Source organism: Chionomys nivalis, chromosome 6, assembly GCF_950005125.1.
Source record: "Chionomys nivalis chromosome 6, mChiNiv1.1, whole genome shotgun sequence".
In the NCBI taxonomy this organism is placed as follows: domain Eukaryota; kingdom Metazoa; phylum Chordata; class Mammalia; order Rodentia; family Cricetidae; genus Chionomys; species Chionomys nivalis.
In genome coordinates, this window is record NC_080091.1 from 5,401,987 (window position 1) to 5,417,187 (window position 15,201).

Sequence of the window (15,201 nt, forward strand, 5' to 3'; positions counted from 1 at the left end):
CAGGCGCTCGGCGCTCTGGGGGCCAGAAAAATCAACTCAGAGGCTGTGGTTAAAATCAAAATTTTTATTTGAGTGTACAAAAGTTTCCAGTCGTAAAATGAATATTACAAATGATAGGAGGGGGAAGAAAAAGGCGAAACACATGTTTGGCATGCATCTTAGAAAAGAAACAGAACCTGTAAAGCTGAGCGATGTGCGTAGTGCAGGCTGCTCCCCAGCCGCAGTGCCACCCCTGTAACTGCCTCGCCTGCTGGCGCCAAAACAGGACCCCTGTGGGGTTGAGGGTTACTCCAGCCCAGCTGGCAAACAGATGGAAGACAGCTCCAGCCGGGTGCAGCAGAGGGCACCTGCGTGGAGACCGCAGCCTGCCCACACTCCTGAAACCAACTAGACACACAGTCCGGGATCCCACACGTGTCACAAAGAAAATGGAGCTATCTTCTGAGGGGTCGGGGGCAGCAGTGGCATCCTGTGGCCTAGAGATCTTGCCTTGGGGAGTCTGGGCTTGAACTACTGCTACCACCTGCTGTGCCAGCAGACAGCCAGCACACACACAAACACACACACCCCACTCCCCGCGGCTCAGTCAAGAAAGCTGAACTTCAGTGATCTCCATTCCTGGCAGCCTTGGGCCTGAAAACCCCCAGAGCAGCGTCCCAGTGAGCTGCATTGCTAATGTAAAAAAATAAATATCCGTTAAAAAAATACCGTGTGTCTGTGATGGGGAAGTGAAGGTGACAGGTGACAGCTGGCACCAGGAGCTTGTGGAACTATGTTCTGCCACAGCAAGCATCCAGGCCAAGCCAGCAGGGTGGGGGGCACAGAGGGGCCATGCAGTGTGTGTACACGTGGGACTATGAACACAGCTGGTTTGGCCACACTCGTGTGAGTAGACACTGGCTGGGGCATCCATCATCTGTCCCCTTTGGTCTACTGGAGTGGCAATCCTGTATGGATTTCCTCCTTCTTGGTCCTCACCTTTAGAAGGGACCCGATGCCCTGAGGCTGGCTCAGGGCAGAGCTGGAGCCCCTCTGACCAACCCCAGGAGTAGAGGGACTGCCCTGTGTCTGAAGAGCTACCGACTTCTGATAGGCTGCTGGTGATCACCACAGCCCTCTGCAACCTGATTTGATTTGATTTGATTTAAAAAGCTTCAAAGAAAACTCAACTAGTGAATCACTGTAGCATCACAAGGTCCACCCTCAACAGGCAGCCATGCTCCTGACCCTCCCGCATCGGCCACAGGCCCAAGGCCCTCAGCCTGCAGGCTTCTGACCCAGGCCTCTATATCAACCAGGTGACACAGGAGGGGTGAAGCCTGCAGGGAGAGCCCCCCACATTCTCACGGCCGCTCAACAGTCATCTAGAAATGGACCAAGGACTATGAGAGCTGACTATAAAAAATAATTTCAGGGACTTTTGTGGAGACCTTGGTGACCGTGGGGCAGGTCTCACATCAGCCGGCAACCCCTTGAGGTAGTCCTTGGGTCCCCCTGCAAAGATGAGGGCTGGAGTTAGGCAGCCTGCTCCCAAGCAAGCAGACAGGTCCCACACACTTTGTCCCCAGCACAGACTCGGCTGGAGTCTCCTCTTCCCCCCCCCAGCCGAGGAGAGGGTGTCCTGGCTGTCTGAGGCAGGACTGTGGGACCCGGGTCTGAAGCCCCACTAGGTGTGACGCCGCACGCCTTACCTGCTGGTGGAAAAGGTCTTCCTCACCGAATTCGGCCTCCTCTTCCTCCTCCTCCCCATTCTCGCTCACCGGAACAGATGCCTGCTTCACGGCCTGCACAGCCACCTCCTACAGAAGGGTTGCCATGTGCTGGATACCCCCGCTAGGGGCCACCCTAGGCTTCAGCTCAGTCACAGCTGCCGTGAGGGAAAGGGGACGCCAGGACCGAGTTCACCCCGCCATGTTCGTACCTCTCCATCTGCGTTGACCAGCACAGTGCGGAAGCTCTCCCCAGAGCCCCAGCTGCTCTGGCTTTTCCACACAAGGGTTGATGGGGGACTGTGGGTGACCCCTGAGCCAGCTGCCCACACCTGAGGACCCAAGATGGCCCTTGTCAGACACCTCAGGGCCTGGGCCAGCCAATGGCTGTACACAATGAAGCCCTTCAGTGGTTTTGTCCCTGCAGGATGGCCCCAGGACATGGACAGACAGGTTCACAGTGGCCCCGGGACGTGGACAGAGAGACAGGTTCACAGTGGCCCAGACACTAGGCTGCGGAGCCACACTGCAATCCCAAGTACCTTGGGGCCCAGATGTTCCACCCCAAACTAAACTGCCAGGCCTCAGACACAGGATACCATTTGGACAGTAAGGTACCCTGAGGGGTGTGGCAGTCATACATGGCAGCTAGTGGCCACGGGGCTGGTCTCAGAACAGGTGGAGTTCACACAATGCCTCCCACCGTGGGACTCAGTGTTGGGAACCACCCAAGCCCCAAATTCCCTGGCACCTACCGTGACTGTCTGGCCGGCCCGCAAGACGTACTTGGGCGTGAACTTGTAGGCGATGTCTTCACCCTCCAGGACCTGTCTCTTGATCCTCCAGTTCCCTAAAGACTGGTCCTGAAACCCAGGCATGTTCTTGACCCCCGCCTCCGGGATGGGAGCGTGGGCCCTAGCCACCCAGCCCCTCACTCACTTTGTCCGAGGAGTTCTTGAGTCGCACGAACCTGCCCTCCAGGTCCACCTCGTCAATGCTCACAACACCTGTGACTGCGGCCTGCTGTGCCAGGCGGGAGCCACTGCCCACGCCCACGCCCGAGGCACTGCTGCGTGAACCCTGGGTGTCCTCAGTCTCCAGCCGTCGGCGCTTGCCCCGGCCCCGCCCCACAGACATGCCAACCCCGCTGCTGCTGCTGCTGCTTGACGTGGCTTGAGAGATGGTGACCCGGGAAGACGGGCTAGGGGACAGTTTCAGTCTGCAGGGAGGGAAGTGTGAGAGTAGCCAGGAGGCAAGGCATGGCCTGGCCTGAGGAGCCCCGCCCACTTCCAGGCCTCCACCACCAGCCACCCAGACCCACCCCCAGTTTTCAGGAACTCCACCCACTCTCCTGGCCCCTCCCCTCAACTCCAGGCCCCTGGTGTCACACACCTCTCCTCCTCGCCCTCCAGTAGCTTGCGGTAGGCGCTGATCTCCATGTCCAGGGCCAGCTTGATGTCCAGCAGCTCCTGGTACTCAGCCAGCTGCTGCTGCATGGCGTTGCGCACCTCCGTCATCTCCTGCTCCTTGGCGTCCAGCATCTTGCGGAATTTGTCACGCTCCCCAGCCACGGCCTCCTCCAGCTCGCGGATCCTGTCCTCTGCAGCGCTGGCCTGGGGAAGGGTGTGGCAGGGTCACAGTGTGGCCTCTGCAGCCTCAGATGTGAGGGACCAGAAGGGTGGGTGGAGGGACGGGATGGGCAGGATGGGGGAGGACTAGAGTCATGGAGTCACAGAGGCCTTGGCGGGCAGGGCTAGGTTCCATCACCTTCTTTTGGAGGCCTGAGAGCTGGTAGCTGAGGGATTCCATGCGCATGCGGGCTTCCTTGAGCTCCTCACGGGCCGCACTGGCCGCCTTGTCATTCTGGTCCGAGCTCAGCTTGGCATTGTCCAGCTGGAGAAGTTGGGGAGTATGAGCACAGGTGGCAGAGAATCGGGCTCCCCTTCCCTCTCCTCCATGGCTGTACCTTGGCCTGGTAGGTCTGCTCCAGCTCTAGCCGATACAACCGCACTTGCTCATCATGCTGGCTGCGCAGCTCCTCCAGGGCCTGCGCCATCTTGAAGTCGTACTCCTGCTGCCGGCTGCTGTCCACCTCCACCAAGCGCCTCTCATGCCTCCGCCGGGTCTCCCGCACCTCCTATGAGCAGGAAGGAGATGACCCGGCTGTGCCAGGCTGCATGCAACTCACCAATGATCAAGCGTGTGGATGCCCCAGCCACGATGGACAACAGCCTGGGCCGTGAACACACTGGAAGAGTATACAGGCATGAACAGGAGGAGCGAGGCTCTGATACAGTCTATAGCACGGAGGAACCCTGATGAAACGGGTCGTGCCGAGAGAGAACCGGGCATGAAAGGTCAAGAGATCCCAGGACTCGCGAGCCAAAGACAAGAGATGGCTGCAACCTCAATGTCAGCCTGGGCTCATAGTCATAGGCAGAGCCTATCTTAAAAATTTTTAAAGAATGCCAGGAGCTGGGTGGTGAGGGAGCACACCTTTAATCCCAGCACTCGGGAGGCAGAGGCAGGCGGATCTCTGTGAGTTCCAGGCCAGCCTGGTCTACACGCTAAGTTTCAGACTAACCAGGGCTACATAGTGAGACCCTGCCTCCAAATGATAATAAGACATCTAAGGTAGCCAATGACAGAGCCTACCCAGGTGCCTGGAGTTCCAGATCCAGCTGGGAGCAGAGCGGCCCCAGACAGCAGGACAGTGGGGAGGCGTGCCGTGACAGCAGCGTCCACAGGAAGACGGCTGACGTGGGAAGGTGGGGATCAACTTGGGTGGAGCTGTTTTGTTTCTTGTTTTTTTTTTTGAGACAGGGCCCTGACTATCCTGGAACTCACAGAGATCTGCCTGCCTCTGCCTCCCAATTACTAGGATTAAAGGTGTGACCACCACCGCCTGGCTAGATCTTAGTTTCCCTACAAAACAGCCTCTAGCACAGGGATCTAGGATGAAGCGGCCTCCCACAAGCTTCTCAGGACAGAACACATACCTTCCTGGTGCCCCGAACGGCTGCTCGAGAGGCGGCTCCTGGCTGTGCACCCCTCATCTGCCTTCTCGCAGGGACCTGGAGGTGTCTCTTCCAAGTCCTGGGAGCCCCTAGGGCTCCTTCTGAGAGTGTCTTCCCAGGGGTCCTCGCAAGCCCCCTCAGGCTCTGCCTCACGCACCCCCTCAGTGGTCTTGGGCTGAGCTCCCTCCCACAGCTCTCCACAGTCTCCTTCAAAGGCCTGGCTGCCGTCAGGCAGTTCCTCTTAGGGCCATCTGCAGGCTGGGTCTGTCTCCTGGGTCCTGTCACAGGGCCGTGGTCTGTGAACACCCTCGGAGGTCCCTCTCCAGCTCCCCTCACAGGGCCCCACTGAAGCTCACACGGCCTCTGGGGATGGTAGGGCAGCGGCCCCTCTGGTTGGCCCTGGCTAGAACTGCCTGTGGCCCCACACCTCCACAGGCATGTCTCCTGTCCAGGCTCTTCCTCAGCAGTGACCACAGGCAGGGCCGGGGCCACTGCTCTGGGCTGTGATGACACAATGGGCAGTGTGATGGCTGGTCCCTGGGAGCCTGTGGGGCAGAGCTGCATCTAGGCTTGGTCACTCCAACCATGCTCAGCACCCCAGAGTGCTAGAAGGTTAGGGTGAGACCCCAACGTTGGCTGAATGAGGTCTTCATAAATCAAGGTCACTTCCTGTTCCTCAGACCTGGGATGGTGACCTTAAGTAGACAGGCTAAATTAAGGTTCTTTTGACATTGATTTTTATGAGTGTGTATTTGTGGGGGTGTTATTGTGCCAGGATATGGCTGTAGAGATCAGAGGACAATTTGTGGGGTCAGTTTTCTTCTACTATGTGGTTTCTGGGGGTTCATCTGAGGTTGTGAGTCTTGGCAGCACACGCCTTTAACCACTGAGCCATCTTGCTGACCCAGTTTTTTTTTTTTTTTAATTATTTATTATATATACACTTTCCAGGATACAGTGCCAGATCTCATTACAGATGGTTGTGAGCCACCATGTGGTTGCTGGGAATTGAACTCAGGACCTCTGGAAGAGCAGCCAGTGCTCTTAACTGCTGAGCTGGCTCTCCAGTCCCTTGCTGACCCAGTTTAAGCTGGATTTGGTCTGTTTGTTTGTTTAGTCTTTCAAGAGCCCCGGCTGTCCTGGAACTCCCCGGGCATGCCTCTGCCCTCTGCCCTCATGCTGGGACTAAAGACATGCGATACTGTACCCAACTAAGTTTCACATTTTTGATATGAGATTCTCGATGACTCAGATGGCCTGGAAACCCAGTGACCAATGTCAAGAGAGACCCAGGGCTGGCAAGATGGCCCCTCAGGTGAAGATGGCTGCTCCAAATCTGAAGGCCTGCGTTATTCTGGCTACATGAGCCCTCCTCCCACCCCAGAGGAAACGAAGAAACACAAAAACGACCAAATAAAACCCAAGAGAGGGAATCCGTAAGAAGCTGCAGGGGACAGGAAGCACTGGAGCAGACACCAAGAGGCAGCCCTGTGGTTTCCAGGAGCTGGGGAGGGTGTCTGTCCAGCTGACACATGCTCACCTCCTCGAACACGCTCTTGCTGAAGCCCAGCTCCTCCTGCAGGCTTTGGCAGCGGTTCTCCAGGTCCACACGCATCAGCGTCTCCTTCTCCAGCTGCTTCTTGGCCACAGCGTGACCATCCTCTGCCTGGGAGAGACAGGGCAGCAAACTGAGGGGACAGTCACCTGGCTCGGATGCCACCTGGGCTTCTCCATGTCAACCGGGAAGCAGGACATCAGCATCGCCAGACCCACCTTTGCCAGCTGTGCTCGGAGCTCAGCTACATCGGTCTCCAGCCCATGTTTGTCACTGAGGGCTGAGGCCAGCTCTGCCTCGCTCCGGTGGAACAGGGACTCCAGGTCCTTCACGCGGCCCTGGGCCACCGTGAGTTCACCTTCCCGCTTCTTGGCACTGAAAGGAGGGTGAGCGGTCAGAAGCTCCAGGGAGGCCAAGTGTAACATCACCACGGTCCCTGTCAGTTACTACAGGCGGACTGGGAGGCTGAGGCAGGAGGATGGCTTCAAGTTTGAGACCATCCTGGTCTACAGAGTGTGACCTTGTCTCAAAAACAACAAAACTAGCAAACTCAAACCAAACCTAACCCTACCGAAGCTACTGGCCATAGTGGGCTACACCAGCCGTGTTTGTCAGGGCTGAAGGTGCCCACACCTTGCCTAGTTGCCTACAGAAGTGCAGCACCCAGAAGCCAGCTCTGGTTGGGGCCCAGGAAGCCGCTCAGCCATAGAACACTGACTGCAATTCATCCTTGCGCCACCATCCTGGGTGAACCTCCAGTCCCGGGTGTGGAGTGCCAGGGGCTGCCGGGCACAGGGAAGAGGAGGGCTTCTGGTGAGGGACACTTGGGACCACAGGGGACAATCACACAGGCTAAGGAGAGCAGAGAGGCTTGAGCCTGCTGTTCCTGAGCAGCATGTCTGCGAAGGCTCAAGAGCCTCAGAGGGGTTTCACCTGTCCTGAGGCGCCCAGTCAGAAAACGCATGTGCCCATGCCAGGCCATCTGCAGCAGCTCCAGGCTGGCGGACATGGGGCTCCATTTTGACCCCACGACCATCCCATCCCTGGCCGCTGTGGGCCAGGTCTACTGGACCTGTGTACCCGAGGCATGACCATTGTCCTTTCTAGTGTCCTCTGATGTGTGTTCTCATGTTTACATGCGTGTGCATGGGGGTCCTTCCTCAGTCGCTCCCCACTTTCTTGGTGGAGGCAGGTTCACCCATCCCCGTGCTGGCATTGCCAGTGGGTTGTGAGGATCCAGACTCATCCTACTCCTGTGGGACAAGCACTTCAGCCACCAAGCCGGGTCCCCACCTCTTCCTGGCCTCGTCCAGTTCAGACTGCAGCTTCCCCATCTCAATCTGCAGCCGTGCGCGCTCCCGGGCTGTCTCATCCAGCACGCGCCGGGCATCAGCCAGCTCCGACTCATACAGGGCCTTGATGCCACTCACCTGGGGAGACAGGGCGGGGGGTGACGGTGGAGACAGAACTGCCCTTGCCCACCCCATGTCATCGTCTTACATATTCAGAGGAGTCCGGGCTCTTTCCGGAAGGAGTCAGGACTTTCCCTTCTCCATAGCTTAGCCTATCGGGATGGCAAGGACAGGCCACAGACCCTTGAGCCTGGATGGGAACATCTAGCCAAAGCCAGCTAGCCCACTGGGCACCATCGGCTCGGGGCCAGAGGATTCTGTTGTGGGACAACCCTGCCTCACTCGGGTCAGCAGGCACGCGGAACCCCATGACCCAGGCTAGAATTCCTGGTTGAATGTGTTCTCTTTGCCCTAATGGCCCAGTTCTGAGATGACAGGTGCCCAGTGCCAGCAGGCACTTCCCCACTGAGCCCAGTGCCACAGCTGTGGCCTCTTTAGTGTTGATCATTTCACACGTGGTCACAGGGAGCCTTCCTGGGGCTCCGCAGGGTCACACTCCTGTCCCTATTATGGCAATTTTGGAGCCCTTGAATCTGCCTTCTATTCATCAGCACCATGAGAACAAAGGCTGGGAGATGAAGGCCCTCCAGCTGTCCACACACATCCACAGGGGTCACCCCCCTCACCCATCCGCAGGGGCCACCCCCCACATCCACAGGGGTCACCCCCCTCACCCATCCGCAGGGGCCACCCCCCACATCCACAGGGGTCACCCCCCACATCCACAGGGGTCACCCCCCCACATCCACAGGGGTCACCCCCCACATCCACAGGGGTCACCCCCCACATCCACAGGGGTCACCCCCCACATCCCTAGCAAGGGCTCTTTGGTGCACATGTGCTTTGGCCTCTCCACTGACCCCGCTGTGAAGATGGTTGCCACCTGCTGCCCACATGCCACCCAGAGCTGCCCAGGACACACCAGGGGGTCTCAAGAGTCGGATTTCTCCCTGGCCCTCTTCCCTCCTATTGTTCTATGAGTTTAATGTGTTTAACGACACGTGGGGACAGACGGCAGGGAGGCAGCTCTTTACACCCGAGGATGTCAGAGGGACAAGCAGGTCAGGAGGGACCTCCCATGACCCCAGCATCACAGAGCCTCCCAAGGCAGCCAGGGTCACTGCCTGACCCAGCACCACACTTCCCATGGAAATCCGTACATCATGCACAGTGCCACCAGCCGACACTAGGGGGCAGCCCAGCGTCCCCAGCACTCAGGCAAAGGATAGCACAAGCTACCAGTTGCCCTTTAGCTGGACTATTACCAACCCTGACGAGACAGTCGGGGGACCCAGACAGACAGGAAATGTCCAAAGCGATCCAGAGATGGCCGAGTGGAGGTGGGACTCGGGGCACAGAGCACAATGGGACGCACGTGTTGTGCGTGTGAGCCTATGGCGGCCCCTGCCCTGGACTCTGAACATCGGGTAAAGTCTGCCACTCGGGCTGGGGTGAGGAGGGTGTGGGGGCAATAAAATGCACCCTCTCATCTGGGCTGTGCCTGCCACCTCCCCTCACCCCAGAACGGATAGGCAGGGCCTAGTGTGTGGAGTGCCCTTGAAGGAGACAGCTTGAGACGTGACCCTTCTGTACCCCAACATCCCAAATCAACCTCAGGCCAAAGCCAAGACTTCCAGCCCAGATAAATCTTCCATCTTCACAAGTGTGCACTCCAGCATTTTCTACGACGGATGCAGGTGCAGAGGTGTTATAGACAACACACACACGCGCGCGCACACACATACATGCACACACACACTCAATGCGCACACACAGACACGTATACACACACACGCGCGTGCACACACACACTCATGCGCACACACAGACACGCACACACATATACATGCACATACAGACATACATGCTCACACAACTCATGTGTGCGCACACAGACATACATGCTCACACATACACTCATGCGTGTGCACACACAGACATGCACACACAGACATACACACAGGCACGCACGCATGCACACTGACATGTGACCCTAAACCCCGCCTACTGCCAGGTCACTTCTTACAAGGTGAGCACTCGCTAGGCACCCAGGGGAGCAGAATACAACAGCTCCATGAAGCTAGCAACAGAGGTGACCACTGGGCTGCCACACATGTCAAAGGAGAAATGGGTGGGGTGAGGTGACAGTGATGTGCGCTTCAGGGCAGGAGGATTAGTTCACACCAGACACCTGTGCGCCAGCTGAAATCCTGCTGGTTCCTGGATGGGCTGTGGGGCAGAAAGGACACTGGGGAATCGGGCGAAAGCATGCAACACGGGCCTGCTCCACGCCTTGTTCCACTTGGACCCCATGGGTGGACCAGCCTGGTCTCTTCTAGGCCTGCAACCCTTGCTGAACCTACTACCTATCTAAGATGGCTTCTGCATTTGTATTTTTTATTTTTGAGACAAAGTATCTCTGTGCAGCCCCAGCTGTCCTGGAACTCACAGAGCTCTGCCTGCTTCTGCCTCCTGTGACTGCTGGGATTAAAGGCAGTTTCTAGATCTGGAAGCATCTGAACAGGGCTGGGGTGTGTGGCCTAACTTGACAGCATTCTCAACAAAGCTTCCCTGGCACACGGTCAACTGTGTGTGCTCAACTGCGTGTGCAGTGTCATCTCAGGTGGGTGCGGCTCAGCAACGCTGCCTCCCACCCCGTGTAGCCGGAGGCCACGTGCCTGGAGAGCAGGAAGACTGGGCCTGTGGGGACGCTGCGGTGCGCAGCCACAGACTCCGCCACACATCTGCCATCGCCTCAGTGCCCTTGATGGGAGAGTTTGGCCCCTCCAGGGCTCCCTGTCCCCAAGACACACTAGCCCAGCAATAGGACACCGGGCAGGAAGTTAGTGAGGTTGAGTTTCTTTGTGGGGAACTTTATACCCCAGCCTCCAGAGGCCACGGTGCAGCCTCCCTGCATCCCCCTCCTTCAACCTTTCTCCAAGCACCACCTCCCTGGACAGCCAGCTCAGTGTCCCCCACCCACACACCACCGCACTGTCCACGGCCCCACAGACACCAATGTCGCCACACGTGGCCCCAGTTAGCCTGCGTGGCCTAAGTGGGGCAGGAAGGCCAAGGCCACCTCGTGCCCAGCAGGCAGCAGCTACCAGCCCTCAGTGGCACCTTCAAATGCCTTCCTCGCGTGCCCGCCATCCCCCATCTCTGCGCCTGCCCCGCCGGGCACGCCCACTAAGTGCCAGTGGTGTCTCCAACCGCAGCTGTCCCTGCCCTTGCCAAGCTGCCCGGAAGACAACCCTGACAGGTGGGCCTGTGCTGCCTGGGGGTGTCCTTTGTAACCACTCCTCCCCCACCCCCTGTCGCCCGGCCACCCAGCCAGCTGTCCTCAGGCTACATGACACGGAGAAACTAGGCAGGCTGACTTCCGGAAGGGCGGTGTGCCTGACACTTGCTGCTACCACGCTGTCTCACACTTAAGTCCAAAATCAGCCCTGTGTTCCGACCATGTTTGCAAACCGAGGAACTGAAGTGGCATGTGTGGACAGGTGGCATCCACTAGGGCGGGCACCGCACATGCTCGCAGATCCCGGGAGCTCCAGATGTCTGTGGGACAAACAGCCAGAGTCGGGAAGATGGCTCAGTGAGTAGCGTCTGCCACACAAGTCTGAGGACCAGCATTCCGATCCCCGGCACCAACATAAAAAATCGGATGTGGGGGCTGGAGAGATGACTCAGTGGTTAAGAGCACTGGTTGCTCTTCCAGAGCTCCCGAGTTCAATTCCCAGCAACCACATGGTGGCTTACAACCACGTGATGGTTCACAACCATCTGTAATAAGAGCTGGCGCCCTCTTCTGGCATGCAGACATGGAGGCAGAATGTTGTATACATAAATAAATAAATCTTTAAAAAAAACAATTGGATGTGGTGGCACACGCTTCTAATCTCAGCAATGCAATGGCAGAAGCAGGAGGACAGCTGGGACTTGCGGGATGGCTAGCTGAGATAGCCGACAAGGCTGAATCAGCCAGCTCTAGGCCACTGAGCTGTGTTTAAAAACAAAACAAAACCGGGAAGAAGCCAGGCAGAGGCAGGCGGATCTCTGTGAGTTCCAGGACAGCCTGGGCTACAAAGAGAAATCCTGTTTCAAAGAACTAAAATAAGTAGATCTTCAAAAACAAAAAAGAATGACTGAAGAGACACCCAAAATTGACCTCTGGTCTCCACATACATACAACCGCACGCGCGCGCGCGCGCACACACACACACACACACACACACACACACACACACACACACGCATCAATCAACCATCCTAATCCTAGAATGCTGAGTGCTGTCCAGGCAGGTGACACTCCTAAGGGTCACTGCTGTTCCACTGCATAGATGACAAAACCTCTAGGCGGGATCCACCCCACCACACCCCCAGCCCCTCACTTGGGATTCTAGGCGGGGCTCCACCCCACCACGCCCCCAGCCCCTCACTGGGGATTCTAGGCGGGGCTCCACCCCACCACGCCCCCAGCCCCTCACTGGGGATTCTAGGCGGGATCCACCCTGACCACGCCCCCAGCCCCTCACTGGGGATTCTAGGCGGGGCTCCACCCCACCACGCCCCCAGCCCCTCACTGGGGATTCTAGGCGGGGCTCCACCCTGACCACCCCCAGCCCCCTCACTGGGGATTCTAGGTGGAGCTCCACCCTGACCACTAGAAGTTCTTATCTGAGGCTAGGGTCCTATCCCCAGGTCCAAGCACCCACCAGGGGTCCTGATGAAACAACCTCCTGTCCCTTGAGCGAGTGAAGTCCTGGGGGCTTCCAGGGTCCCCAATACCTAGTAGATTTTATACAACACGCCCCCACATCTGGAGCCTACCTGGCAAACAGCACCCCAGCCCAAGCACCCCCGTTCTGGGCATCCTGTTAACTCCTAAGACATGAGAATGTCTTCTCAGACCCTCACCCCAGACTTTGGAGGGACACAGCGGTTCCTGTCCTACCCCAGTTATATCCCTGACCACCTGGGACCCATCCATGATTTGTCTGAGAGACACCCCAACAAGACCTCTCACCCCCTCTTAGTGGACTTGAGTTTCCTACCCTACACAAGGACAAGAGGCCATCCCCATATCCATCCCCCCATCCCTGTAGGTGGGAGACATTTCACTGCTGAGGCAAACCCGGTCCTCCCATCATGACCCTCAGCCACTGGTTCCCATACTTCCCCTTGTAGTGCCTTCAAATACCCTAGCAACTCTAAGTGGGTGGGTGGCTCACTCTGTGCCATTCATTGCTGGACCCTTCATCAGGGGCACCCCAAGATATCCTTGAACCCTGCAGTGGGTGGATCCTGCCCAGCCCCTAACCCTGTCCAATGGTCACCCCGAGCAACAGTTCCACCATTCAAACTCTAGAACCCCAGACAGCCCCCCAACATGCACTCCTCAGGGGTCTCCCAGAACTGCGCCTAATGTGCCCTTACCCAGTGGGTCCCCAAAAGTCTGAATTTCTCTGAAGGATGACCCCTGACCGACACTTCTTTTTCAGGGTCCCTCATCAAAACTCCCTCCCAGGATCTCTTGGATGAAAGACTTCACTTAGTCTGCACCCCTCCTCCGGGGGCCCCGAATCTCACACTCCAATTAAGGCTAGCTTTGCCTAAAGTGGAGTTGTTCATCAGAGGTTCCCAGAACAATCTACAGCTGATCCCTTACTGGGGGTCCCAGAGACCTGTGAACCCCTCAGTAGGTGGAGTCTGTCCCTAAGGGATTCTCCCAAAGGCCCCCAGGACAGCCTCCAGTCAGCACTGACTTAGGGTCCCCAAGGGTCTCATGAGCCCCTAATTCGGGGGGACTTGTTCAGTCTCTGCATATATATCTGGGGAGTCATAGGAATCACCCAGGGTCCTTTAAACCTAAGACCCTGGGTGGGCGGGGCTTTCCTGACTGTGAAGGGGTCCCAAGGTCCTTGAGGCCACCTGCGGAGCATTCCCCTAAATCTCTTGACCCCTTATTGGGAGTCTTAGCTCAGTCTACACTTGTCTTTCAGGGTGCCCGAGGAGAGGGAATGGATTAACTCCATCAGCACCTGTCCCCCAATAGTCCCAGGGTGGATGGAGCTTCAGGGGGCGGGGACTAACTTTGTTTACACCTGTTTGTCACCTGTCCCTAATGTCCCTCAGTTGAGAGGGACTTGGACCCATCTGCACCCCACACCCACCTCAGCCCCATACCCGACTCCCCCACACCAGTGGGCATGGCTATGCTGTTTGCACTAGTTGCTGATCTCCTAGTGGGCGGGACTTAGCGGTCTGCACCAGTTCCTGGGCGGTCCCTTGGTGGGTGGGGCTTAGTTGTTTGCACCAGTGAGAGAGGCGTCTCCATCCCAACTCCCAGTGGGCGGAGCTTGGCGCTCTACAATTGTTCCTGGGGTCTCCTGATGGACAGGCCCTATGCACCTGTCCCTGAGGTCCTCTCGTGGGCAAAGCTTGGCTGTCTGCACTTGCCCCAGGGGATCTGCATTGGTCAAGACTCAGATATCAGGCCCTGGCCCTGAGGTCTCCGGTGGGCGGGGTGCAGCCCTATGCACCCTGGGTTCCCCGATAGGCAGGGCTCAGCCCTATGCGTCCGTCCCTGAGGTTCCCGGTGGGCGGGGTGCAGCCCTATGCACCCTGGGGTCCCCGATAGGCAGGGCTCAGCCCTATGCGTCCGTCCCTGAGGTTCCCGGTGGGCGGGGTGCAGCCCTATGCACCCTGGGGTCCCCGATGGGCAGGGCTCAGCCCTACGCGTCCGTCCCTGAGGTCCCCGGTGGGCAGGGCTCAGCCCTATGCACCCGTCCCTGGGGTCCCCGGTGGGCAGGGCTCAGCTTATTGCACCTGTCACCGGAATCCGTCTGTCGGCTCCCCGCGTCCCCGGTGCCGACCCACGTACCTCGCGCGTGGTCACCTCCTCCTTCTCGGAGATCCGTAGCAGCAGCCGATCGTTCTCCAGCTCGAGAGCGCGGACGCGGTCAATGTAGTGCGCCAGGCGGTCGTTGAGCTCGCGCAGCTCCTCCTTCTCCTGCAGCCGAGACAGGCGCGCGGGCGAAAGCGGCGTGGCGGGCCCTGCGCGGGGAGGCAGGGACGCCATGGCGGAGGCGGCGGCGCGCGGATCCCCTCGGCTGCCCCGGTGCGGCGCGCTCATTCAATCCGCGCCGCGGAAGATGGCGCCGCTGCCCGCCGCGCGTGGTTCGCCGGGACTTGTAGTCTTCTCCCGGGCACGGAGCACGTTGGGAGAGGTAGTCTATGAGGCTGCGTGCGAGGCATGCCAGGAGATGTAGTTTCCAGGGTCCGGCCTCCTCGCCTCCGGGTTCAGTCCCTTGTAGGGGATGGGTTCAGAGTTATGACTTCCACATGAGCGCATGTAACACGCACACACAGAAATAAATGGTAAATTAAATAAATGCAAAGTAATCAAACAAAAAGACAGCAAGGGCGGGCGAAATGTCTCAGATGTTAGGAACATGCTGCCAAGTCTATGATCAAAGCTCAATCCCTCGGTCTACACAGAAGAA

At 58.0% G+C, this 15,201-nt stretch overlaps 1 protein-coding gene across 2 annotated transcripts; it reads right to left on the reverse strand.

Annotated features, from left to right (window-relative positions):
- Positions 1–44: 44 nt before the first annotated feature.
- Positions 45–14,847, reverse strand: LOC130875832 (lamin-B2). Of its 2 annotated transcripts, XM_057772084.1 has the most exons (12): positions 14,580–14,847; positions 7,575–7,711; positions 6,500–6,656; positions 6,267–6,392; positions 3,676–3,846; positions 3,477–3,602; positions 3,102–3,322; positions 2,649–2,928; positions 2,465–2,572; positions 1,922–2,041; positions 1,692–1,799; positions 45–1,494 (listed from the first exon to the last, which is right to left on the reverse strand). In XM_057772084.1, exons 1-12 carry the CDS (start codon positions 14,829–14,831, stop codon positions 1,453–1,455), a joined length of 1,848 nt encoding a protein of 615 aa, XP_057628067.1. In that variant the 5' UTR covers positions 14,832–14,847; the 3' UTR covers positions 45–1,452. The 2 variants fall into 2 exon arrangements, with proteins under 2 accessions (XP_057628067.1, XP_057628068.1); XM_057772085.1 differs by lacking the exons at positions 6,267–6,392; positions 6,500–6,656; positions 7,575–7,711; positions 14,580–14,847 and adding an exon at positions 4,757–6,257.
- Positions 14,848–15,201: the final 354 nt, after the last annotated feature.